Genomic DNA, 27,187 nt, shown 5'->3' on the forward strand with positions numbered 1-27,187 from the left:
ACCCTCTGTGGGGTGGCACCCCCGGGCCCCCGCGAGCCCCTCGTGCTTGGGGCACCTCGCTGGGCTTGCGCCCGGGTCCCACGGCAGCCTCCGTGCCCGGGCTGTCCCCCGCGGGGACGGGGACGGGGACACACTCACCTCGTTCCATACAGGGTTCACATTGTTCTTGATGACTTTAGTCCTCTTCTTCACGCCTGCGGGGAGTAACGCACACGGCTCAGACCCCAGAATTCCGGTCCCCCCCATGCACTGGTGGGGTTGAGAGCCCCCAGCAACACCCGGAGCTCCCAGGAGCAGGATCAGGCCCCGCTCCTTGCACACAGGTTGGGCTGTGCTGTGCACAGGCGGCCTCCAGGACCCACTTCGAGCCCCAGCCCTGCACAAGCCTTGCTGGAAAACCCCGGGCAAGCCACCTCCATGTGCCGTGCCTCAGTTTCCCCACGAGCAGGGCAGAGAGGAGGCTCCCAAAGGCTGCTGGGTGGGTTTTTGGGCTGGAAGGTGCCACTGGGGGTCCCAGACCTCCTCCTCCCCCCACCCAAACCTCGGTACAGTCCCAGGCGGGACCCAGAGCCCTTGCGAGAGCGGTCGGATGCTTGCACAGGGGGGTTGGCCCACTGACACCCCCAAAAGATGCGGACGGGGATGCTGTCACCTGGTCCCCAGGGATGGGGCCGCAGCCGTCCCGGGGAGCAGAGTCGGGCGGCAGCAGGTAAAAGCAGCCCAAAGCCAACGTCCCAAGGAGCCCCGGTGCCGGGGGGCTCCAGCCCTGCCCGAGGAACCCCCCCAAAGCTGCACCCCAAAACCCCGACCCTCACGTCACACCGAACACCGGCCCAAGGCCCGCTGGGTCCCGAGGGGCCGCGCCACGGGAGGGACCGGGGGAAGAGGAAAAGGAAGAGCCGAACAATAGCGGTGACTCAAACCCCGGGGGACAGCGGCCCAGCGCCCTGCAGGGCCCTATACGCATATATAGGCACCCCAGGCTGCGGGTACGGCACCCGGGACTGGTGGGGAGCCCAAGCCGCTCACTCAAAATATTCTCCTTTTTTTTGTTGTTTTAGCATGATTAAATTCATCTTTTCCTACTTCAGATTTTAAAGAGGCTCTGCTAAACCTCCCGGCCCCGAGCTGAAGCGGCCGCCGGAGCCGAGCTGGGGCCGGGAGGGTGGCGGAGCTGCCATCGCCCTGAGACGGTCCTCTGGAGAGCATCCCCGAGCCCGAGAGGCCTCACATATCCCCGATTTACGGCACGTCTCCTGCTTATGCCTCATCTTCCTGGGACGCGGAGCCCTGGAATTCCCCCCGCGCCCTCGGGATCGTGACAGGAGCTGCTCTCCGCCTTGGCAGCGGATGGATGGAGCCCACCCCGGGCAAACACCCAGCACCGCCGCGGGACGAACTGGAGGGGTCCCGGCGGCGGCGGGGCAGGGGCAGCAGCACCGTTCCCCCCACCCAGCGCAGGAAAGGCTGGGTCAGAAGCCACTCATCCCTTTCCTTTCCTTAGGGTTTTTTTTTTTTTCTAAAAATGGACATTTTCCACCGCCAGGAAACGGTCGCCAAAAAAAAAAAACCAACAAAGCGACATCCTGCAGCGAGCGCTTTCGAGGTGCAAAGGCAGCGCTCCCTTCCCGGGACCTCCATCCGCCGGTGCCCCCGGCAATGGGGTGACCCCCTGGATAAGGGGTTTTTCTCTCAATCTCATATTAGTAATTAAAAGACCTTAATGAGAGCGACTGGGAGCACCCAAGGGTGCAGCACCCTGCAGCAAAGCCAGGTCCCGCTCGCCCCCATCACTTTTAGATGCCGTGACACCGGGCGGCAGCGCTAAATGACCGTCCCCAAATCCCCCCAGCCCGGGAAAAATCCCCGCTCCCACCGAGGCAGCGGCGTTTCCCGCTGTCCCCCACCCCCCTGCGCACCCCAAAACGCCGGAGGAAGAGCGCTTGAAGCCACAGTAAGGATTTAGGATAAGGATTGTAAGGATTTAGGATAAGGATGGAGCTTAGCAAAGCCCAGCTTCTGCGGGGCGCCCGGCCAGGACGTACGTCCTGGCCGGGCGCCCCGCAGAAGCCGGGCTTTGCTGGAGTTTGCTGCAAAAAGCAATAACGCTGCCCACCCCAGCCCAGATTTGGGGTCCCCTCACCTCGAAAACTCAAGCTGGCAACCGGATCGCTTTGCTTGTCCCCCTTCTCCAATTTAGGGAGGTGGCTGGCTCGTTGGAGCAAGCAACGCAACATGGCTGGGAGATGGAGCAGGGTACGGTGAGGCCAAGCTGGGCTCGGCTCCGGGCAGGATCCGGCCCCCCATCACCGCCTTCCCCGTCCCGGCCCTCCCCGGCGCCGGGAGGAGGTGCCCGGGGCCGGGAGCGCCTCGGCGCGGCCGCTCCGGAGGCTGCAAGCCCCGGGGATGGGAAATAAATCACCGGGAACCGGGGATGCTGCAAGCCCCGGGGATGGGAAATAAATCACTGGGAACCGGGGATGCTGCAAGCCCTGGGGATGCCCAAGCACCGGGATCCAGGGATGCTGCAGGCTCCGAGGATGCCCCAGCACTGGGATCCAGGGATGCTGCAGGCTCCGAGAGGGTAAATTAAATTACCGGGATCCGGGGATGCTGGGAGCTCCGGGGGTGGGAAATAAATCACCGGGAACAAGGGATGCTGCAAACTTCAAGCATGGGAAATAAACCACCGGGAACCGGGGATGCTGCAAGCCCTAGGGATGCCCAAGCACCGGGATCCAGGGATGCTGCAAGCTGCAGGGATGGGAAATAAATCACTGGGATCCAGGGATGCTGCAGGTTCCGAGGATGCCCCAGCACTGGGATCCGGGGATGCTGTGAGCCCTGAGATGGTAAACTAAATTACTGGGATCCAGGGATGCTGGGAGCTCTGGGGATGGGAAATAAATCACCAGGAACCGGGGATGCTGCAGGCTCCGGGGATTCCCCAGCACCGGGATCCAGGGATGCTGTGAGCCCCGAGATGGTAAATTAAATCACTGGGATCCAGGGATGCTGTGAGCTGCGGGGATGGGAAATTAAATTACCAGGAACTGGGGATGCTGTGAGCCCCAGGGATGGGAAATAAATCACCGGGATCCAGGGATGCTGCAGGCTCCAAGGATGCCCCAGCACCGGGATCCGGAAATGCTGTGAGCCCCGAGATGGTAAATTAAATCACCGAGAACCAGGGATGCTGCAAACTTCAGGCATGGGAAATAAATCACGGGGATCCGGGGATGCTGCAAGCCCCAGGGGTGCCCGAGCACCGGGATCCAGGGATGCTGCAAGCTGCAGGGATGGGAAATGAAATCACCAGGATCCGGGGATGCTGCAGGCTCCGAGGATGCCCCAGCACCAGGATCTAGGGATGCTGTGAGCCCCGAGATGGTAAATTAAATCACCGAGAACCAGGAACGCTGGGAGCTTAGGGGATAGGAAATAAATCACCGGGATCCCGGGATGCTGCAGGCGCCAAGGATGCCCCAGCACTGGGATCCGGGGATGTTGCAAGTCCTGGAAATAATAAATAAACGGCAAGGACCCAGGGATGCCCTGGTAAATCACCAGGGGTGCTGCAAGCTGGGGGTGCTGCAAGCTGGGGGTGCTGCAAGCTGGGGGTGCTGCAAGCTGGGGGTGCCGAGCACCGGGCCCGGGGCTGCTGCAAGCCCTGCGGCTGGTAAATCACCGGGGCTCAGGGCTCCTGCAAGCCCCAAGGGTGCAAAAGCACAGAGGCCTGGGGGTGCTGCGAGGCCGGGGTGACCAAGCGCCTGCACCCAGGGGTGCTGGGAGCTGCGGGGGTGCCCGAGCAGCGGAGCCCGGGGGTGCACCGCCTCCGGGGATGCCCGAGCAGCGGGACGCGGGAGATGGCATGCGCGCAGGACCCTGGGGACACCGGAGCACCGGGACCCCGGGGGTGACGCGCCCCAGGGACGGCGCAAGCCGGGGGCTCCCAGACCCGGGGGCTCCACGCCACCGGGGACGTGCCAGCGCGGGGGGGACCCCGAGCACCCCGCAGCCCCGGCCAGGGGGCCCAGCTGGCACCGGTGGCTGGGGGGCCACGGCCCCACCGCCACCCCCTTCCCTGTCCCCTCGTCACAGCCCTGCGCGCTGCCGGCTGGCGAGGATGAGGGCGTACGAGGAGGAAGAAGCAGCCGCTGCTGCTCAGGCCCAGCGGGCGAGGGGCTTCCCGCGGCCGTGCCCACTCGTGGGGACGCTGTGGCAGCGGGACGGGGCCCCCCGGCCCTGGGGAGGGACCCCCGGCCGCAGAGCCCCGGCCGCAGAGCCCCGGCCCCGCTTCTCCTGCCACCGACCCCCGCCGGCCAGCCCCAAAAAGGTGCTTTTTCATCCCAAGGACGCCCAGAGCGACGCAAAGGAGCCGCGACAGCGCCAGGCGCTGCCTCGTTCCTCCTGTCACCCCTGGAGGGGGATCGGGGCCCCAGGCTGGATGGGGGCCGGGGGGCCCCAGCACCCAACCGGCCCCGTACACCCGTGGGACGGCCCCGGGCCCCCCCGGGGGTCACGGGGAAGGGAGGCGATGTCCCGGCCCCCCCCGGCCCCCCCAGAGCGGAGCGGGAGCCAGAAATAGCCCGGGCGGCCGCTGTCACCGCTCCGCTATGCCCCGCCGCCCCCCCCGCCGTGGGGGGGCACAGGGGGGTCCCCAGCCGCCCGCTCCCCACGGGGGGGGGGGGCTCCCATGGGCTCCCGCCACAACGGGACCCTCGGGCGGGGCTGCGTGGACCCCGCACATCGGGGGGGGGGGGGGGACCCCACGGCGGGGGGGGCTGGGGATGCAGGACCCCCCCCCCTCCCGCTTTCAGCACCGTCCCCGAGCCCGGGGCGCCCCCCGGGGCACCCCCCGGTGCCGCCCCCCGGAGCCGCCCCCCGGGGCACCCCCGCACCTCCGAAGGCGGCGGAGCAGTAGGCATCGCTGATGTCCGCGTCCGGCGTGCGGACATTTTCTGCGTGGAGGATGAAGACGCGGAGCATCGCGCCCGGCCCGGCCCGGCCCGGCCGCCTCCCCTCCCGCCCCGCCGCAGCCCCCCCGGCCCGGCCCCGGCCCCGGCCCCGGCCCCCGCCGCCCCCGCCCGGTCCCCGCCTCTCTTAAAGGGGAACGGCGGCGGCCCGGGCTGGATGCGGCCCCGGGGCGAGGCGGGGGGGGGAGACCCCCCCAGGGCTTTGGAGGGGGCTGGTGAAGCCCCCGGGGGGGGGGGCCGGGGGCTGGGACCCCCCCCCCCCCGCAGCAAGGGCAGGGGAGCCCCCCCATGGGGACCCCGCAGGAGCGGGGGGCTGGCTCCGACCCCCCAAGGGGACAGGGCGCTTACCTCGGGTCGCTCCCCGCAGGGGTGAGGACCCCCCCAGGACCCCAAACGGGGCTCGGCCCCGGCGGGGTCAGCGCCCCGGCGCTGGGAAGGTGCTGGGGAGCCCCCGGGCGCAGCCCCAGCCCCTCACCGCGGCGGCAGGGCCGGGCCTGGGGGGGCCAACGCCACCTCCAGGGCGGGGAAACGGGGGGCTGGGGGCGAGCTGGGCGCAGGGGGAACCCCGCGGCACCCCCGGCCGTGGCGCGGGAGAGCTGGGTGCACGCGAGCCCCCACCCCGGGCTCCCACTGGGACCAGCACCCGTGGGTGCACGGGGACCATCCCGCTGCACCTTCCCCTGCCTCAGTTTCCCCAGCTGGGGGATGGGAGACCATCTCTCCTCTTGGCATGGCCGCGACCAACCGCGCGGTGACAGCTGGGGACGGCCACGGGGCCCGGCTATTTCGGGGAGGCTATTTTTACCCCTGGGTTTCCCAGCAAGGGGCTCAGCGAGGTCCCTCCCTCCCTCCCACGCTCGCCCCTTCGCTCCCTTTTACCCTTCTTGGCTTTTTCTAAACCCGTTTCCCACCCCTCCTGCCAGGCACCCACCCACCGCCCCGCCACCGCCATCGGCCACCCAAGCGGGAGCTCTCGGGCAGCGTAATTGCGTGGATTTGGGGTGAAACGTTAATTATGGGTGAGGTTAAAACCGAGGGCGCTCGCAGGAGCGGGCAGGGCCCGGGGTCCCCAGCGCCCCACTCCCCCGCCACGGCTCCGTCCCCTTCGCTCCCTGCGTCTGCCGTGGGTGTCGAGCACGGGTCCCCTCCCAAGGGCCCGTCCGTCCGGGGCCAGGGCGAACCTCCCTCCTCTGTTGGATCGGCACGAAGGACGAGGAGGAGGCTGCCGCCTTTACCTTCACTGCTCAGGCTGGTCGTCCTGGGGGCTTTCAGGCGCCTGTGCTGGGAGATGGCGATAGGATGCAGAATGAAGCCCCGGTCGTCGAAGAGGTGGCAGTCACCGACCTGCTCCTCCGCCTGGATGCGCCCAAGTCCATGGGGCCGGATGGGATCCACCCGAGGGTGCTGAGGGAGCTGGCGGGGGAGCTGGCCGAGCCGCTCTCCATCATTTATCAGCAGCGCTGGTCAAGCGGGGAGGTCCCGGATGACTGGAAGTTAGCAAGCGTGACCTGGCCAGGCCGGGGCGATGGCCCAGGCCCCGGGGTGAGGGGCAGCAAGGCTCAGGGCCGGGTCCTGCCCTGGGGGCACAGCAACCCCAGGCACCGCTGCAGGCGTGGGGAGGAGCGGCTGGGAGCTGCCCGGGGGAAAGGGCCTGGGGGTGCTGGTCGACAGCCGCTGGACACGGGCCAGCAGTGTGCCCAGGTGGCCAAGAGGGCCAATGGCATCCTGGCTTGTATCAGGAACGGTGTGGCCAGCAGGAGCAGGGAGGTGATGGTGCCCCTGCGCTGGGCACTGGTGAGGCCGCCCCTCGAATGCTGTGCTCAGCGCTGGGCCCCGCACCCCAAGGCGGCCATGGAGGGGCTGGAGCGTGGCCAGAGCAGGGCAGCGAGGCTGGGGCAGGGGCTGGAGCACAAGGCTGGGGAGGAGCGGCTGGGGGAGCTGGGGGGGCTCAGCCTGGAGAAGAGGAGGCTGAGGGGAGCCCTCATCGCTCTCTGCAACGGCCTGAAAGGAGGCTGGAGCCGGGGGGGTCGGTCTCTGCTCCCCAGGAACAAGCGCTGGGACGAGAGGGAACGGCCTCAAGCTGCGCCAGGGCAGGGTTGGGTTGGGTATTGGGAAAAACTTCTTCCCCCAAAGGGCTGTCAGGCCCTGGCCCAGGCTGCCCAGGGCAGGGGCTGAGTCCCCACCCCTGGGGGGATTTAAAAGCCGGGGAGACGTGGTGCTGAGGGACATGGTTTAGTGGTGGCCTTGGCAGTGCTGGGTTAACGGTTGGACTGGATGATCTTAAGGGTCTTTTCCAACCTTAACGATTCTGTGATTCTGTGACCCTATGAGCCATCCGTCCGTCCGCTCTCCGGAGCACCCCCATCCCCGCCACGTCGCGCCCACGCCCCAGCCCTGCGAGGGCCGTTCCTTCTGAGAGACCCTCGAACACCAGAACGAGCTGGGGCCGGGCTGCTCGCGGGCACGGGGGAGGAAAAAACCCTGCGAGGGCAGGGGCAAAGCCGCTGCAAAAACCCCAGGGTTTGACCGAAACCCCGCCATCCGCGGCCAGTTTAATAAACTTCTAAATAAACTTACTTGCAGCAGGGTTACGCGACAGGATGAAGCGCAGCACCACACATTTTGGGGAGCAACGTTCAGAAATGGTGTTTCACTTTTTTTTTTTTTTTAACCTCATTTTTCCTAGATTTCTTTTTGTTTTTCCCCGCAGCACCCTGGGGGGACAGGCCATTTTTTTCCCCTCTAAATTCCCCGTTAAGAGGCCCCCGCAGCTCCTGCCCCTTTCCCCGGGGCCGCTGCAGCACTCGCCTGGTTGGACCCTGACGTTCCGGCACCTGCAAGGGAAGGGCCAGGCACAAAGCGGGTCCGGGGAGCCGGGAATGGGATGCGGAGCAGAACCGGGATTCACGGATACGTCCCCCTCGCCGGACCCCGACACCCGCCAGGGTCACGCTCCGCCTCGCAGCCGGACGGGAGGCGATGCTGGATCCCATCTTCCCGGCCCCAGGAAGCCTCGGGCTGGGAGCAGGCAGGGAAGGGAGCGGGCGGCGGGGCTTTGAGCCAAGGGGAAGCCCCCGAGCCGCCGTCCTCGCCCACCCCGGGCACAAAGCCACCCCAAACTCCCGCCGACCCGCTCAGGGCAGGGCCGGGAGCAATCCCATTAAACGCTGCGTCGTTTTCTTCGTTTGCCAATGCCTCACCCTTGGAGCAGCCTCTAAAACTGCCCAGCTGCTCGCGTGGCGGAGGATTTCTCAGCATCTCTCTAGGAAAAGCTTTTAAAGCCAGGAGGACTCTGGTAAAACCACGTCAAGCTTGGTGCGGGAGGGTGGTTATCGCCCCGAAGCGTTTGGGGGGTGCAAGAGGGGGAAAGAGGGGCAGGAGGACGAGCTCGGGCTGCTTCCACCCCGCTGCCACCCCGGAGCGGGGCACGGGAGCCGGCGGGCAAGGCGGAGGGCCCAGAGAGACGGGCGCTCCCCCGGGTGCTCACCCCTTCCTCAGCCCTCCCTGCGCTCAGCAGATTTGGACCGAAGCTTGCACGGCCAGAGCAGGAGCGGAGAACAACATTGTTTTCTCGTCCTCTGCACAGATAAAAGCAACAAAGAGAAACCAGGGCAAGAAACCGAATAAATCGCCTTCCTGACTGCAGAGAGGGGCTCTGGAAACGCCGAAGCGCAAACACGTAAGGCTGCGTTGTGGAGACGGGAGCGACCGGGACAAAGCCACGTCCCACGCTCTGGGGAGGCTGCAAAGCTCCGGAGCTGCGCCGGGGAGCGCGGCAGAGGCCTCCTGCAGGCTCGTCCCACCGAATTCCAGGTTGCACCCCGTTATTTCAGACAGGATCTTTAAATTCTCTTCTAGATGAATTGCTACTAACCCCACAGCAACCGGACCACAGAATCATATGAATCACAGAATCCTAGAAGATAACTGAGATGGGTAACTGTGTGAGACGGGTCACTACACCAGATGATGGATAACTACGGGAGAGTAATTAAGCAGTTAAACGTTATTTAACCGATCTCCTCTGTACGGCTCCCTCCTTCGGAGCAGGGGACGGCTCCTCCCAGCAGCCAGCGAAGAGGAGGGAGATGGACGCGCATGTGCACTCGCGCACAGGCGTTCTTACCCTGAATCACGCTGCCGGCTTGCCAAGTGTTTGCTGGTCTAAATCCCTCGTGTGCGTGTTCGAGATGCTCATCTCCTGACGCGGGGCTGGACCCGCCAGGACAGACCGGCGCGGCGACTGGCCAGCGCCCACGGCAGCGAGTTCGCCCACGGCAGCGCTCTTTACTGAGGAACTGAAGCGAAAAAGGAAAAAAAAAGCCCAACCAAAAATAATCTGCAGTTTATGAAGCTCTGTTCCTGACTTCCCGAGTAACCTGCCTGCCAGACAGCACCAGCTCCGTCGCCTTCACCAACAGCCCACGGCAAAGCCGGCGTTCGGGAGCCTCCAGAGCAGGCTCTGTCCTTCGCACACGCACGCCAGGGGCTGCAGCGGCGCACGGGTATTTAAAGACGTTTACCGGCCGTTCGACAGCCTCAGCACACGAAATGCCAGTCCCCCTTTCTGCACACGCTTGCTCCTGAAGCAGCGAGGTCCTGCAAGACTGAGGGACTTCACGGGATCACCTCCCATCACGGAACGCGTTTCGCAGCAGCGACGCGCAGGGGCTTCCTTTGCTAAACCCCAGGTTCGGTTTCTTTTGGTGCTTTTACTGATCAGCGGTCTGAAGACACAAGGAAGAAGGCACAAGGATTTCTGCAGCAGCTATGGCACAGGTACGACTTGTGACAGCCCCACCAGGCAGAACCACAAAGCCTCTCATTTTCCTTGGACAGGTAGGGACACTGCTTTACTCCTCCTGCAGGAACATAATTCAGCCAAACTACCCGAAGTCTGAAGGAGCGGCAAAGGCAACAGTGGATTTTAAAAAACAGTCTTTTAAATAAATGCAAGGTGGCTAGCTGAAAAAGCAAAGCTCAGAGCAAAATCGGTCATCGTCCAGACCGCGACCCACCGTTCAGAGCAGGCCAGCCAGAGACCCAGGCCTAGCAGCGAGCGACGTCCGAGAGCAGGTTACAAAGTTCAGCCACGCTGCTGAGCTCCACGGCCTCTGACCCACGGACTGGAACAAAGCAGGGAAAAACAGCCCAAAATAAAGCAGCAAACTCGGTCCCCAGGGAGAAACGGCGAGGGAGAGTGACCTCCCTGGCTGACCGCAGCAACGACAGGCACGCTGCTCCCCTCGCCCGCCTCGGCTTTATCTTCCCAAGCCTATGGTGAGCCCGCAGGGGCCGCGGGAAAAAGACGGCTGAAGGGAGCGTGAGGATCCACAGGATCGCTGCAGTCTTCACCAGGAGGGTGACCGCGCTGGGGCAGCGCGGGGCACACGCAGCCCGGGACATGTCGCCTGCCGAGAGCTCTGGGAAGCGGCACCGGAGAGAGATCTCTGGAATGAGCCCCCTCCTAGGCTCTACTGCGATCCAGAGTTAACAGAACACAACAAATCACACCAAACGCAATCCCCTGGTGTTAACTATACAGTAAGAACATTTATTTCATGTCGACACTTGTAAAAGAAGTCTCTTCCAAGTCAGGTGGTTTGATATACAAATCAAAGCCACCAGACGTTTTTCTTTTAATCTGTCTATACTGAGCTCAAATTTACACAACATGAATGCTTGTTTCCGAAACAAAATTACAAATTAAATCATAACAAAATACACAAAATTGACTGGACCCTAAATGTAATTCACTGAAAGGATTCTTCTTGCCTCCGATCACCTCGAACTCCGCTCTTCCCCATCGTTATCCTCATCCTTCTGCTTGGCCATGAACTTCTGCAGAAATAAGGGCAGCCAGTGAAAAGATACCCCCACGTTATTCCTCAGGCGGCAACACGATCACGCTCTAAAACCAGTGCAGGTTTCGTACATGCGTTGGCCAAAAGCCAGCCCACTCCTTAGACCGGTAACGCGTGATCTGTGCCAAAAACCACCCCAAAGTTTTGCTCGCAAACCGACACACACGGAGTCACGGAGCGGGGAAGCTCCCGAGCGGAATGGGGCAAAATACTGGGTATCGGGCTTTCACCTGATGTGAAAAGACACCGCCCGGGCCTGGGCACGAAACGTAAAAATAGTTATTCAGTATTCACCAGGGGCTGTGTAGTCATTGCGCCCACCTTACAAAAGCCTACATCGATAAATATCTTCCCACTTTTCTACCCCTCGCGTCAGCGCCTCCGTAAGAAAAGCTCTGTTTTCTGGCCGCCAAGCTGAGCTTTTGGTCATTTCATATCGGCCGGGTATTTTAGCCAGCCTGCAGCTTCAGCAAGCCGGGAAACCTGCCAAAACCATGCTTTCGGACACAACGCTGCATAGTTTTTAAAAATCACTTCTTAAAAATGAAGGGAAGCCAAGAGCTATCCCCCCAAGGCTTGATGAGGTGATGAGCTTGAGTGATTTAACAGTATCTGTGTCCGAGTTTAAAACTAAAACGCCTTGCAGTGTTCACACGAGCTCCCTACGCCACTAGGAAATGATCAGCACTCGTTAAAGCCAACGTTTTGAGAACGATATTCGTTTCTCCCCTCTGCGTTTGGAGAAGCTTCAGCGTTACCTCCATGTTTTGCTGATGAAGCGGTGTCTTGCAGTGATTTTTCACAGATGTTTCATCTGCGTAGAAGAGCGAGCAGATCTGACAGAAAAAGCCGGCCTTTGGAACTAGGTAATCCAAATCTGAGGAGACAGCACACGTTTAACAAAACACAGCTTTAAAAAAACAAACAAACAAAATCAGACTCCTTTAACCAAATCTGTACAATTTGCTATTACTGGAAGTTAGTTACATTTTTTCAGTATTCAAAAAAATTAGCCTTCTAACCCGAGGTGGTCACCTGCCCTACTTGCAATAAACAGAGACCACCACATTCTTTGCTGTGACCAGGCCAACTGGATCCGAAGCTCACGGCAACTCCCTCAGCGTCTTTTGGCCTTAAAAGTACGGTATACACAACTCGTCTGCCAGGCTCAACCTCTGTCCTGCGGCGCGTTACGCAAGCCGGTTCTGTCGCAGAGAACGTTACACAAGCTACCAGGCAAGGATCCCTGTTTTCCTAGCAACTGCTTCTGCCGTTCAACTGTTATCAGCAGTTTTATATAAAAAGTCTTGTAGATGAGGATCTTAGCATACATACACGCGGACGTTTTTAAAACCATGTCAGCAGTTCCCTCGTTTCTATACATTGGAAGTTGGCAATAAAACTCGTAACAGGATAGAACAGTGGGGAGATACTGCACTGCGCTGTGCCAATTATAAATACGCTAGCCTATATTTCTAAATTCCATCTCAGCAAAAAAAGAACTTTCAACTTTGCTGCTGCTATTAAGCCAACAGCAGAAACTTGTTAAACACGCAGTTTGTAGGAGCCAAGATAAAAACACAAATTGCAGGCCACGACTTCAAAGCTAAATGTGCTCATGAGGCAAGGAGGCCTTTCCCAACGGGCACGAAAGCCGCCTTCAGCAGGAGAAGTCCGGAGCATTTCGGGTGGGCTTTTTTGGTTTTACCTTTTGGAGTACTCTGCGTCTTTGATGCATTTGAAGAAGCCGTTTTCTTCCGCTTCGACTCCGGTTCTTTATCTTCTGATCCCAGCTGATCTACTGGAGGCCATAAATGCGCATTAAACAAAGGCAGCTGCTCGTTTAAAGCTCTTCTGTATCGCACCATAATGGCCCGTCACTGCTTGAAAACCACCCCCTCTACGGTCCTGTTTTCTGCACTGCTGGGTTTGGCCTTTCCATAGAGGAATTTTCAGGACCTCCTGACATCAGTCCCGCGGGCAAGACGCCCGACCACGGCCCCGCTGCTGCGGTGACCGACCCCCGAAGCGCGCCGCGCCGCTCTCGGCTGCCGTCGCCCGCGGCCCTCGCCAGCAGCTTCAAACCAGCGTTGTGGTTACGGTCACAAAAATCTCAACTTCTCTGTAACACAAGCTACCGAGCCGTCTTGAATTAACCTAGCTCAAGGCCCAACAGCAGCATTTCAGCTTTGTTACAGAACCAGCCAAAGCCTACCAAATGTGTGCTAGCAGATTCACCAGCTCTAAGGAAAGCTCAAAATCAACATTTTTAAGATTTTTCTGGAGACAAGGAGTTTGCCACTCTCCTCTATTACAAAATAAAGAAGGTGTTTGGTTTTTAGACTATCAAAGCAGTCCAGCTGGCAGGTGAAGAGTCACACATCAAACACATCTGTTTTCTTTCTAATTTCATGTTCCAATAATTAGATAGCAATACGTCCCAAAGAAGGTTAACGCAATAAATCCTCTCCCCTAATAACAAAAGCTGTCGAAGGAACGCAACAGACAGCATCGCTCCTGCATCCCCGAGACGTTTCAGCCGATGGCGAGCATCTCGCCGCATCGTCGGCGCGCGAAGTGTCGGGTTTGCCGTGTGGCTCTTCACCAGCTGCGGGCTGACTGCCGTCCTCTGCACCGCTGGCCCGAGGCAGTCAATAAACTCCTTCCTATTTCACTGCTGGAATCAGATTTTACGACTCGAGTAATACGGTTTTACTTGCTTTAACCTCTCCTTCCCAGTTTTCTTGGTCCGCTTCTCAGGCTCGGGAGGAACGAGTCGTTTCCTAAGCCTACCTCTTTTGCCTGAGGTTTTTACTATACAGAGAGGAACTAAAATCACTGATTTTCTGTGTATCAAATACATTTATTATGATTTGTCACTACCAGTTAGATCAGAAATCAACACAAGAGCTTGGATATTTTAAGAGAGCTTTTTACAGCTAACTTGCTAACAGAACACAGAAAATACCTTGCATTTTCACTAAATGCTTTTGTTAATCATGGGGACACTTATGTTCTATAACATCAACAAGATTAAAACAATATACAACATTTAAATAGTTTTGGAGTGTGTATAGACCTAACTAATCCCTTTCCTAACGTTTCTAGAAACTGACGCTTAAAATACTCTGTTTTAAGCAAGATATCTGCCGCTTCTGCAGCTCCTCCGTATCTGCACTACTCCGGTCGCCTCTGCCACGCAGGGAGCTTGAGACGGGAGAAAAGCTTTTCCAAAACATCAGGAGAAAAGGTGCTGTGTCAGCGCTCGGCCGCATCAGCGGAGACGGAAAGAAAACCCGAGACGAGCGGACTGCACCCACGCTTTGGCCAAAACTCTTCTTGTGTGTGGGTTATATATAGCTCTCCCTACGTGGCTCTGCGTTAGACTTCCTTAACCCCTTGCTAATTCCATGCTACAGAGGTTGTTCTACATTTTCTCCTCTAGATCCAGCCTGGAAGCTGTTACATCTTTGTGTCTGTGTGCCTGTTTCATTGACTCACCTTCCTGAAGTTTGGCCCTGTAATTACAGCCTATAAACCATCTGTCTCAGGTAGTTTACCAGGCCTTGCACTAAAAGTGAGAAAAGGCGCTATTTTCCCCAGTTTTAGCCGTCCTAAACACCAGATGAACACTTCAAATCAATACGCAGCTTCATTTTACATCAAAAGAAAGATGCATTGTAAAATGCAGTAATAAAATACCCCACCTTCAGGCCGTTGTTCACGCTCAGTCTCCGTTTTCCCCCCAGCATCTCTTGCATTAACTTCGTCAAAAATGTGGGGTTTTCAGTTGCCTCTGTTTGCTACCAGGATCTCTCTGTGTGTGGCACTGACTCCAAGCATCTTATTTTCTATTTCCCCTCTAGAAACTATGAGAGGTTCCTTACCTTTTGACTCGGAGATCGCAGTAATTTCTTCTTCTGCACTCATATCTCCTAGAATTTCCATTTCTTCTGGTCCTGCAACAGCAACAATATCCTCCTCTTCTGGTCCTGCAATGGCAGCAATTTCTTCTTCTTCTGGTCCTGCAACGGCAACAATATCTTCGTCGTCTTCATCCTCGTTCAGATTTTTCCCTGGGAAAGTATTTTCTTCTTCCTCATCCTCCTCTCCAACTTCATCTACTGTAACAAAGTTTAGTTCCTCTTTCAGGCGATCGAAATCAGCCAGAAAATCATCTTCATCGTCATTAACTTCATCCAAAGTCACTAGAGGGTTATCTTCGTTGTCCTCCTGTATTTCATCTACCGTCACCAAAGCACTGGGATCATCAGGCACCTGAGAGGATGCACCGTCTCCAGGATCCTCAGCAGCCACTTTATCGTCCTCCTTCTCTTTCAGCACATCCTCAATATTCAGGTCCGTAGGCTCGTTCAGAGGCAGCTCTTCCACCTCGCCGATTTCATCCACAGTTACCAAGGGTTCGGCTTTCAAATCCTGCTCCTCAAAAACCGACCTAGGGACGTCTTTGTGAGAGCCAAGGTCCTCCTGTTCAGATATCTCATCCAAAGTAACAAGCGACTGTGGATCCTTTACCGCTTCTGACAGAAGTTCTTCCTCTTCCATCACTTCATCCACGACAACCAGGCCCTGCGGGTCACTGAGCGCTTCTAAATTAGCAACTCCCATCAGCTGTGCGGCCACATCCTCCTCCTCACCGATTTCATCCAACGTGACAAAAGAGAGTTCGCTTTCGGCAATGCGCGCGATGGAGCTTTTCCCTTTCCTCCTCTTAGAGCTAGGCTCAGAAGAGGAGTTGGTTTTAGCACCATCTTTTCTCTTTCCCCTCGGTGGATTTCGCCGTGTTTTAACGGGAGACTCGATTTCCTCTACGACCTCATCCACAGTAACAAATTCATCCAGGTTAAATGGAAACAGCTCTTCTTCCTAGGAAGTGTAAAAATGTGAAGATAACAAAGTTTAACACAAACACCTCCATCCGCAGGGCGCCTACCGAAAAATACCTGCACGCTGACCCTGGCTGAAGGGGATTAAAAAAAAAAAAAAGGCAACTTAAGGGTAGAAAACAATTTTCAGGCCTTCAGTCTCACGTGGAAGAGTTTTCATTACCAGCATTTGTGTTAAGTAAGCAGATTCAATTCAGACACCCAAAGCATTTTTCAAAAACACAGCGGACGAATAGAAAAAATCTGTGTCTATGAAAAGAACTGGGCCGATGCCCTGAATACTCATGCATATTTTTGCCCTCACTTGCAGGAAGACTAGTGAAACTCCGCGGTATCCTTCCAACACGCTGTTATCTCGTGTCAACATCTCATTCCCTTCCCTAAGCACATGCCGTTGGCCGCTGCTGCAAAACAGGAGACGACATTGGACGGTTCGATCCAGCAAAGTCGCCCTGCGTCCTGATGACTACTCACTGTTTTATCTTGCCTCTTTGGTTTCCATCTCCTAACAAAGACCTCTGTTTCAGAGAGGCTCTCCGACGGCCCTACGCTCCGGCCCGGGAAAGGGCTCCAGCACTGAACCTCAGTCGGTGGCACGCTCTTACTGGAGCACGTCTTGCACCTAAAACTGCTCCTACCCTGCGGTTTGACCACGCCAGCTTCCATCAGGGCTCACACAATTTCTTCTAGGACATGTATTCCAGAAAGAATTAGCAGCAATTTAATGCTGTATGTAGCTGAGAACATCTGGAGGAGGATGTATGTATACATGTTGAATTTAACAAAAGAGTGGATTAACCCAAATTGCTTTTAGGTTCTCTGAAAAGACGGCAGTCGTGGTTTTGGAACAGAGCATTAGACTTTGTTCACTGTAAAAGAGCTACGCATTTATAATCAGGACGGTAGAATAAGGTGGATAAGATGGGGACTTAAGTCAATTCATAAATTAATTTCAGACATTAAAACACATCCAAATACCCATTGCACCCGAAATTATGCATTCAATTTCTTCAATGAATGATTCTGAAATTTTTTTTTTTTTGGCAACACATTCCATCCTGCCGTCACATACTGGTCGGTATCCAACACAAGAGTGAAAATACCCTTGTCAACACAGAACTTTAAGGCCAAGGCAAGATGAACCTTCCTCCGTCAGAGAGTAAGACTGCAGCTAAGAAATACTAAAAAGAGTCCTCCGGCAGAAAGAGTAATCTGAAATTCAAAGGCTACATGCTTTTTCCTCCCTTTCTTTTTAAAAAAAGCTAGCAAATACTAGGAATAATGCGTGCCTCCACCCACATTCTGATGCAGAAGCTTGAGGAATATTTAAGGCAAGGTGGGCACAGTGAAGAAAAAGAAAGAAAATATCTGGTTACAGTTCAACTGCAATCAGACGTTACTGTATTTTTTCTTCCATGAAAAGCAGAACACAGGTCTTGGTGCTTATCAGCTGTCTAACAGCAAAGACTAAAGCAGGAAGAATTAATTGACATTACAAAGCCTTTTTTCAAAGGGTGCAGAATTTCCTCTTAGGGATTAACGAACACATCTGGAACATCAGATATGAAAGTGTTCTCTACTGCCATCAGCACCATCAACTCCACAAACACACCGTGCTGGTGATGCGGGTAGTTTACGTGGATTAAGATTACCAAAAGGATTCAGGTCTCTGCCTCAGAAATCCCTTTTCCATCGGGACCCACTACTCACCCGAGAGATCTTCGATTTGATCCTGTAATGCTCCTTCTATAAACTCATCATATGGATTTTTATTACCTTCTTTCTGCCTTTCTTTCCCAAAGCCCCAGCTGTCTAACAGAGAGAGGGTGTATCGCTCTTCACCTTCCTGTAAAAACGCAGACTCTTCAGCAGTTGAGCCTACAGGCTCCCAAGCTCCTCTGCACCAAAAACGTACAGAAATCCTCGCTCTGCAGGACCCGCTGGAAATACCTTTGCATGGAAGAGGTACCAGGGATGGAGATGCTCTGATTACCTCCTGTTGTACAAAATCATTTATGAAGACCTCAGCCTTCCTTTCTCTTCTCACAAGTGCGGTGAGGAACAAAGATCTCCTGCGGGCAACTGGAGAGCCAATCAGTTAATTCTCCCTCTCTCAAACAAATGATATCCGAGACCAAAAAACACCTCCTCTTAACACTAGCTTCCTGAATTAAGTTTCTCTTCCAAATGACTTCACTTTACAGCTTTATGCCCACAGGCAGTAACAACGAGTAATACAAAAAAATTCCCTAGGGAAGGACGCTCAAGCTTCTTAGTACGCACACACACTTTCAAGACAATCCGACGTTAAGCTCACTTACGGTGACATCCTTACCTCCTTCTGCTTTGCACTGCTGCTAGTGCCGCTTTTTGAAGTTTTAGTATTGCCACCAACAGAAGCCTGCAAAATCAGACAAAAGTTCACATGAAATCAGTTAAGCCAACTAACCTGTCCGCGAGAGAAAAAATAATTTTAAGAAAATCAGCTATTTTTTCCCTTAATGAACTTTTTTAAGTTGTCCAGATTGCTGCTTCTGATCACATGCTTGGCAAGTACAGAACTAAGCCAACCGTCAGTGGTAGAGTCCAGGCATACAGTCTCTAGCAACAAGTCACAGGTAACACCTTGCTTAGGAGCCTCTTTTCAGTAACCAGTGTCTGTGCAGGACTTGACAAAGCAAATGTCAGCTCACAAAAGGACAGAAAGCTTATTAATTCCCATTCAGAACTAATCCAAGAACATAAAGTTATGACACTCAATAAAGACTCGCTTCAAAAATACCTTCCTGCAATTTTTTTCCAAGTAGCATTTTCAAACCAGTTACGTACTTGCGTTGCACACGCTGCATCTAAAAGCAACTGGTTGCCCGCCATCTCGCTATTCCAACTTGTCTGTTGGCCCAAACCAGCTGAGTGATTTATGGAAAAGGGAAGGGGAACATACTCTCATTGTCCCATACTCAACATCTGAGAGAAGCATGGAGTTAGTTACTGATCAGGCCTTCCTGCCCTCCTCACCTTATTGCTGCTGTTGTCTTTCTTCATGCTGGAGGATCTACTCTCTCCCTCTTGGGCCTGTTTTGAACTAGCCCTAGATTCCACTCGCGAGTCCTTCTCTTGCTGAGATGAATTCCTCCCATTGCCTCCCCTTCCATCAACAACAGAACTTCTGCTCACTTTACATTTGCCGCTGCCATCTCCCAGGCTTGCTCGGCTGCTACCGGGTCGTGGGTGACCCTCTTCTTTTGATGCGATTTTCTTCTCCGCCGCTGCTTGGCCTCGGGTCTCTGGCTTCGAGGGAGCTTTCTGCTCCCCTCCTTTACACAGGGAAGGCTCATTTCTCCGTACCGGAACCCTTGACTTTGATATATCCAGAAGAGACACCACTGCCTTTAAAATCGTTTTACCAACAGAGGAAGACTCCTTGACAGATAGAGAGGAGTTTAACGTAACTGCTTCGTGGGTTTCATCAGCTTTCGCTGGTCCCGTTCCTTTATTTTGACGGGCTTTGATTAAACTTCCCTCGCTGTTCTCACTGACGGCATTTGCAGCGTCTTCCATAGCGGCCCCAGCCTTGGTCACAGGTTTGTCAAGTTTCTTCTCTGTCTCTGCCCCAGTCTTGACCAAAAGCTTCTCGGGGCTCTCCTCCGCAGCTCTTCCAACGTTGAGCGCAGACTCTTCTGGTTTCATCTCTGTGTCTGCTCCAGCTACATCCAGTTTCTTCTCCACGGCCGCCCCGGTTTGAAGTACAGGTTTCTTCTCCGTTAGCGGAATTACAGACGTTCTATGTTCGGTTTGCACAGCATCAGAAACAGTATTTTTTTCCGGAGCATCCGACTCGTCGTTTGCTTGCGGGACGACCGACGACACCACCTCCGCTGAAGCTGCAGCAGGATCGGGGGGCACCGCTTCAGCAACGGCCCCTGTCGCATCCCCTGCCGCCGGCTTCACGGCACGACCTGACGGCACATCTCCGGCCTCGCCCGCATCGGACAATTCTTCTGGTCGTTCAACGGCAGGAGCAGACAACTCCTCCTCTTTCTCTTGAATTTCCTTCTCCGACGCGGATACAAGGGCAGATTCAAACAGCTCTGGTTCGGTACGATCTTTAACTGCCTCTTCTTTCTCCACGCTGGAAGGCGGCGGCAGCATCTCTTCCGACTTCGCCTCAGAGGATTCGGTAGCAGCGGCTTTGGCAGATGCCACAGTAGCTTCAACTCCAGCGCCCGCTTTCTCCGCAGACGTTTCTGCCAGTCTCGGAGCAGACTCCCTTACTGCTCTTTCAAGATGGGACTCAGAGGGCTCTATCTGCACTGCTGACATCTCGTCTTTGACATTAGAGATGGAAATGGGTCCTTTCTTTGCCACACTAGGCTCTACTGGAGGATTAGCAGCTGCTGTTTGCACCACTCCTGATCCCTCTGGATATTTTTTCAAGCCAGAGCTAAATGCATTTAAAAAAAACAGAAGAAATCAAACTATGTTGAGAATTCTACAGTTACCAGAAACCTCTTGACGCCAATGGTGGGGGATTTCCTGACGCATTAGTGCTTAGCATTTGGAAATCTAGCCTACCAGTGTTAAAATGGTTAAAAATATTGAGGCGAATAGCTGATTAGTTTTATGCTTCTGTTTAATCCACCTCAGTACCGCCAGCCTCTCACACTTTGAATTACGTGACTTGCCAGACCTCTCAAGGTAGCACTCGCTACAGACGGGCCCCGAGACCTCGGCGCTGGCACGAGCTCCTAAAATTTGGATCCCCTGATGCGAGGCAGACTGTGAAAGCGCGTACACAGCGAACATAAACCTCCAGTCTCCCTGTATAAAGGGATTACCAGAGTGCTGTTACGTTTGAAGACAGCAGACTCTGCAGTCGCCAACCTAGAGAACTCTTCCAGTAGCTAGGAGTCTGAAGTTTGTTAATTTGGGGGGGGGGTTCAGGTTTGGGGGGAGGGAGGGGTTGCTTTGGTTTTAAACTGCGTTGACCTCGCACAAGAGCGGGGAGCACAACACGTGCCCGGAGGCTCCTTTTGGCCAGGCTCTCCCTCCACTGCATCATCCCCCGGTCAGCTCCCAGGATAAGAAAGCCCAAGATGGCAGTGCAGAGGATAGCGCTTTTCAGAGAACTTCAGTTACGGTAAGTGCATTATTCTTCTCTGAAAGAAAGAATCCTCTGTAGGTGATCTTGGGGGACACTGAAATTAGAGGTGTCTGTGCCTCTTTTCCCACAAAGCTCGAGAAAACGAGCATCCCAACGCCTCCCGCACCTCCGGGTGGAAAGGTGCCCAAACACCGCTGCTGCCAGGCTCGCCAAGTGTCGGGACAAACACAAAAGCAGCAAACACACATAATTCATCAGCGGTTATGCACGATGGAGCAGCCTGCCCTATGGTTTCTCAGAACCATAGATGAGATGGATGTGCATAAAGGGTGCCCGTTTGTATAAACCCTCATGAAAATGAAAAAGAGTAGAGAAGCTCTTTTGGTAACGCTCCCAGCATGATGCCAGCAAGAAAATGGAAAGCTAGCTCAAATGGAACTCAGCGCTGACGGAAATGTTAAGTCTTGGAGCGGCCTGATGCGAGGGTTAACGAGACGAAGACACAATACGTGGAGCCAACAGAAAGATGAAAACAGGCAAACTCAGTTAACAACTGCGCTGTGCCAGCACAACAAAACCACCCATCTCGAAGGTCTCCTCCGGACCCGAGGGCACCGTCCTCTGCTGCTACCACATGCGAAAGGAGAGAGGAAGGGATAGGAATTCTGCTCCAAAATCTTTCACACCACCAATTTAAAGTCGGCGTAGATGCAATATGTCATGACTATGCACCAGATGGAGGCTTGCAGCACGCTATGAAGATGCTCCTCCCTAGCAGGGCGACGGGCGTGTGCGTGCTCCCCGCCGCGTCCCACAAAGTGCTGGGCACCTCCTCCAGAGCCCGAGCGCCCAGCTCACAGCGACCCGAGTCTTACCAACGACAAGCAACCTCGCTCACTCCAGCATCAGGCTCGTCTCTAAGGGGCTGCTCAGACCTGCCATCAATTTAAACTTGTTACTTGCAAACCTTTTGGGGTAAGCGTGCCTCGGGAGGGGCTAAGCACTCAGGGCTGATCTGCTTCTCGTGCCACAGTATCGGTTTCCTCGGTCACAACACAGAAGATATTTTGACATCGATTAAACATTGTTTGTGTTCCAAAAGCAAAAACGATTTCAGTTAATTTTCTCTTCTATTTGAGCATCCTACAGACCACTGAGATTTACGTCTCACGTGTCTGTGTAGCAAAACGTCACCTGGATAAGTCAGAGCACAAAGCCCAGAAGTGCGGCTCTGAAAGCCCGCGTTCGTCACTGATGCGTAGAAAGCTTACCTGAATACAAGCTCTAACGCCTTGCTAAGCTGTCCCCCACCGCCCCTGCTTATACATTTCTTGCAGGGCATGGAAAAGGGTCAGTGAACGCTGGAACCACACACTAACTACAAAGCTGAGAGCGAGCAGCACACAGGTATTATCCTCTGCACAATTCAGATGAGAGAGTCTCTGAATCCTTGGGACTTGACGTCTCCTTTCATGCCAACACCCACCCTGTGCCTTCCACAAAGCCCTGACGGTCTCCAAAAGACACCGATAGATCCGAACCGGACTGCGAAGCAGCGGAAGGAGAGCTCTGCATGGGCAGCAACGCGCAGAGACAAAGGTGAGCGGGCCTGATGAAGCATCGAGGTGCTCGAAGTAACACTTAAAAGAGCTGTTAGGCATTGGGGCAGAAACAGCACGCAGAGCTGCAGGGCAGATTTCCTGCACAGAAGTTAGCGTGGAAGACCCGGTGCTCGGTTTCTGCAGAGCACGTCCCTGCGTCAGCTGCGCACGCAGCCGCTGCTGCCCGAGTCGGAGGGGGAAAGGCGAGGAGAGCTCAGCCCTAGAAATGCCAGAACAGGGGCTGTGCCACACGGAGACACAACCTGCTTCCTACACGTCAGCTCAGGATTAAAAGGAGCAAAGAGTCCTTGATTCTTAACCTGGCCAAGAAAAGTTTCAGCTATTTTAGCTGAAGAAAACAAATCCCAACAGAATGCATCAGCATCCTTGAAAAGAGCTGAGGCATTCCCGTAAGCGCATCGGTCGCCTCACCGCAAGGTCAGATGAGCGGCCGGCTCGGGCTGGGCAACACCGCGCTTCCAGAAGCGTTCCAGAGGCTGTTCCTGAAGATCGCCCCATCATCCCGGGCAAGCAGGAGGGCAGCCCCTTCTGCTCCCCAGGCTCTGCTCCTCCTTCCCTCCCCAGGAACACGGGACAGGGTCTTCCCATATATAGCAATATTTAAGATATTTTTCTGCTTCTTATAAAATGTAACTCAAAAGAATAACTGATCAGGCCACAAAAGCTTACAAGGAGCAAACAGTTGCCTCAGACAAGGAGAAGGTGCACAGCGTTATCTGGAGGTGAAAAGGTCCGCTTTCCCACCCGCCCAGCAGCCGCAGCGGGATGCTGGGCAGCAGCTGGGATTCATCCGAGCCACTCCTTTTAATTACCAGCGCTGGCTGGAGCCCGCCGTCCGCAGCCAAACCGGCTACCGGCCCCTCTGCCGAGGGGCGAGCCGGGGCAGCCAGGCACGGGGCGCTCCCAGAAGGGACCGGGGCCCGAGCAGAAGCTGCGCTGAATTAGCAGTGCCTGGGTTTACTTTTGAAAGCAACGCTTTTCGGAAATATAGTGACAGTCCATGATAGTATAATGGCATTACTTGAAATTAAAATTTAGGAGCATTATTACACAGTTTTGGTTTGGTTTGTTTTTTTTTTTTTTTAATGATAAAACTTATCCAGAAATATGGATTTGAGTCACAGAATGTGTTTTAAGTCATATTTGTTAACAAGAACTCTTATAATGATCTATCCATTTATAAAAAACACATAATCAAGACTCTAAAACCAACAAATAGTTACTCCACAATTAGAAATTTTACTACAAGCGACGTCCGTAAAACAACTTTAAATGGAACGTACCAAAACCAGCATTTCTCATTTCTAGGTTCTGATGTAAATATAGCATCTAAACATTTTTTTAAAATCAGTTCAGGGACCTGTATCACAGCATGAAGGCAATGTTAATAAGTTAAACAAGGAAGTTTCAGTTTATTTTTAGCGTTTGGAAACAGAAACAATAGAGCCAGATGCTCTGACAGAGAAAAGCGCTGTAGGATGAAATAAAGCAATCCCTTCATGGTTAAATACAACAAAAAATTGTCTTACCAACATGTATTTCCAAACATACTTTCCAGGACCTGTGGTAAAATCCTGGCCATCATTAGTAAAACAATAACAACTCGACAAACTACACAGAAAACGGGATTTCACCCCATTTGTCCACGTTCTTTGAAAGCCCCGGATTTCAAAGAACTCACAAACGTTGCAGCTCTACAGCGGCACGCCGCCCGTCCCGCGCCCGCGGACCGGGCAGCAGCCCGAAGGCAGGCACAGCGGGCAGCAGCGGATGGAGCTCACAGCGCGCCTGTTCGTCAAGCTTAGTTAGGGAGATGGCTCGGCGATCTGCCCCATCGCGGATGCGCACTCCACGAACAACACAGATAAACTTAAAAAAAAAAACCGTAAATACGTGAAAGGCATACCTTCCTTTGCTCGGTTCCTCCTTCGGTTCTTTTTTCACAACTTCAGCCTGAAAGGCAAAGATCAGGGTTCAGTATCGACGACTTCCAGAAGCATCGGCACAGAATTTGCATAACCCAGCTAATTAATAACACCGCGAACCCAAATTTAGGCATGCATCACCTGAAAGATCAAATGACAGCCAACTGTTCTGAAACTGTTCCCCACAGGACACGTATTTCCTAAGATGACAAATAAAAGCGCGTGGCAGCGTAAGAGATTTTACTAGACGTCGGCCAGACAGGAGACGTGGCACACCACTGGTTTGTCCGTCTCGCCTTCAGAGCCGTCGCGTTTTTGAGCGGAATTAGCTTTTAGGCTGTGGTACATTTGAGGGAGAGGGATGTTAAACGCATCTTTTCCCGGACAGCACCTCCTTTCTGTAGCGGTGAGGGTGCCGACGGCCGCGGAGCTCGGGCTGAACGCAGCCAGCCCGACAGGTACGGGTTACACAGCACACGGCACACCTTTTCTAAAGGCAAATTACATTCCAAGACAAGCAATTATCTACAGTTTCCATCCCTTAAAACCTGCTAATGTAGCGTTCGTTTCTTGTAGGGTGACTATGCCTTTCTGCCTCCTGTTATGTAGAATAAACTTGTCGAATAAATGTGAAATAATGTCTTCTGGAAAAAAGACACCCACACACGATGCAAGCTCTGCAGCTCTCACCGTGAGTGGCCTAGGTCCAAGCAATCAAAAAAAAACACCACCACCTTTAAAAACTCAGTGTTGAAATCTCTCTCTCTTTTCTGAAGGCATTCGACAAACTAATCTGAAGACTATCACTATCAGAAAGAACATGAGATAAATTCAGTGCACACAGAATTCACTTTAATCTTTTATTTATGCACGTAATCCCAAAGCCTTCAGTTTTCCCTTTCTAAAAACACCCATTCCAGAGATAAGTGCTAAAAGTAATTTGAACGTGTTATAATGAATTACAACTGATTTTGGTTTTCCTTCAGACTAGCTTCTGAATGAAAGGCTTCCAGAGAAAACAGCTTAGGGCAGATGGAGCTACGCGCTTAGTGTTGCTACGGCACCCAGGCGCCTAACCCCGGTGCTGGCACCACAACCGGGAGGATGGAGAAGAGAACAGACCCAAAATGCAGCGAAGAATAACAGATGGAAGAACTCAAGTTTTCCCACCTATCAGTGTGACCAGGCATTTCTCTCTCCATCTCGGATACACTCCTAAGCTTTATTTTTATCCGTATCTCCAGAGTACGGATTTATTTTAACATTTGTGCAAAAGCCGAGAGCCGCGTTGACGAAGACTGGAAGGACGCCGGCTGCAGCCGTGCTCAGGATTCTGCGCTCCAGTTGCACATCCTCCTGCACTGTTACGGGAGTTTCCCCCTGTTTCTGTTATTTCAGCAGTATTCAACAGACCCCATCAGCAAAATTACAGAAACAAAACCATGATGTGACTAAGCGAGCACTTCCATTACCGCCGTTACTGTGCCACTGGCACCAGTTACTGCTATCTGGCTGGCCAGCCTCTCTAAATCAGACAAGCACCCTGTATCACCCAAAGGGTGCAGCTGGAAAGAAATATTATTTTGAAAACAGAGTGTGAATGCCATTCTTTGTTGGCATTGAACTCTGCTCCGATGAAACATTCATAGCGACAAAGGCACGCTATTCTGTTGCTACACAAGATATAGGGAACAGCTATAAAAAGCGGATTTGCATCACAAAGTGCTCCCACAATGCATCCTTGACAGACATTCCTTAGCTTGAGCACTTTAATGAATGAGATTTTGCTATTTTCAGTGCTAAGGGACCTTATTACTTACATCTTCTAGACTTGAGAAAAAGCTCATAAGCCGAAGATCTGGTTATTTTCTTCAGCTAAAAGATATTACTCTTAAATGCATCTGACATCAACAAACACAATTATAATTTGTTCTTTAAAACGATCTGAAGCTCACTATACAAACTGAAATACAAAATAAAGCGGCTTGGAAGAAGACCCTATTTCGTCTTATACAAAGAGAGTCAGCGATGGGGAGAATCGGCCCTGCAACGGGGAAAAGCAGAGAGAGAAAAACCCTTGGAACATCCAATCCAGGCTCTTGCATCTGGGAGAGGAGAAAAGAGCACCTACGCACCCGCGCTCACCGGGGTTTAGCTATCGGCACCTCGCCTGCAGCGGGTCCCCACCCCACATCGGAGGTTCACCTGACATACGGAAAGTTAAACCGGTTCTCTGAATCAAATATGTAATTACGAAGCATTTTCAGCGTTGTTATATTGACTCTAGGCTAGCTGAAACCTAACGGGAGGGTCGCTCCTAACAAACCAACCATGGCCCTTCGCCCACGGACAAAGGCCCAGAACGACGGGGTGGGAAGAGCCGGGAGGGCAGGCTGACCACCGCACCTCTGCCGACATTTCAAAGGTAAAAAAGTAAAAACCTACCTGATTTTACACAGGCTAGGCTCTGCACCTGCCCAGGAACCGCTGATTTACTTGGATAGGGGCACGATGAATCCGTTCGAAAAACACGTGTGCCCAGATCACACCTGGTTGTGCATCGTTGTACGTCCTAAACCATCGCAGACGCAACTCGACAACTATCGCAGGAGAGCCCTACCAGAAACGTACACCTAAAAATCTCTGCTGACACAGTACGTCTCTAAAACCTGAATCCTGAAGACGGTACAGCTGCCCTACAGACTTTGTAAACAAGGTTGCTTTTCAAAAAAGCAGAAGAAATCGACAACACAATAGAGAACAAACTACAACACAAGCCAACGATCCGT

The 27,187-nt window shown here is 54.1% G+C and overlaps 2 protein-coding genes across 4 annotated transcripts in view; both read right to left on the reverse strand.

The window, feature by feature from the left end:
- Nucleotides 1-5,005, reverse strand: part of DYSF (dysferlin) — a 106,454-nt gene extending 101,449 nt beyond the window's left edge. For 2 of the 3 annotated variants that reach the window (XM_082315930.1, XM_082315928.1), the window contains exons 1-2: nt 2,144-2,260; nt 139-194 (exon numbers count right to left, since the gene is read on the reverse strand). In XM_082315930.1, the coding sequence (XP_082172056.1) occupies nt 139-194; nt 2,144-2,237 (150 nt within the window). In that variant the 5' untranslated portion in view covers nt 2,238-2,260. Of the gene's footprint in view, nt 1-138; nt 195-2,143; nt 2,261-4,901 lie in introns of those variants that run through there. The other variant, XM_082315929.1, reaches the window with a different exon arrangement.
- Nucleotides 5,006-10,504: 5,499 nt separating this feature from the next.
- Nucleotides 10,505-27,187, reverse strand: part of ZNF638 (zinc finger protein 638) — a 55,668-nt gene continuing 38,985 nt past the window's right edge. The window contains 7 exon segments of the mRNA XM_082315927.1: nt 10,505-10,817; nt 11,599-11,717; nt 12,549-12,641; nt 14,728-15,727; nt 18,083-18,148; nt 18,766-20,191; nt 24,380-24,426. Of these exon segments, the coding sequence (XP_082172053.1) occupies nt 10,758-10,817; nt 11,599-11,717; nt 12,549-12,641; nt 14,728-15,727; nt 18,083-18,148; nt 18,766-20,191; nt 24,380-24,426 (2,811 nt within the window). The 3' untranslated portion in view covers nt 10,505-10,757.

This window comes from Platalea leucorodia, assembly GCF_965183815.1.
Source record: "Platalea leucorodia genome assembly, chromosome: 6".
Lineage (NCBI taxonomy): Eukaryota > Metazoa > Chordata > Aves > Pelecaniformes > Threskiornithidae > Platalea > Platalea leucorodia.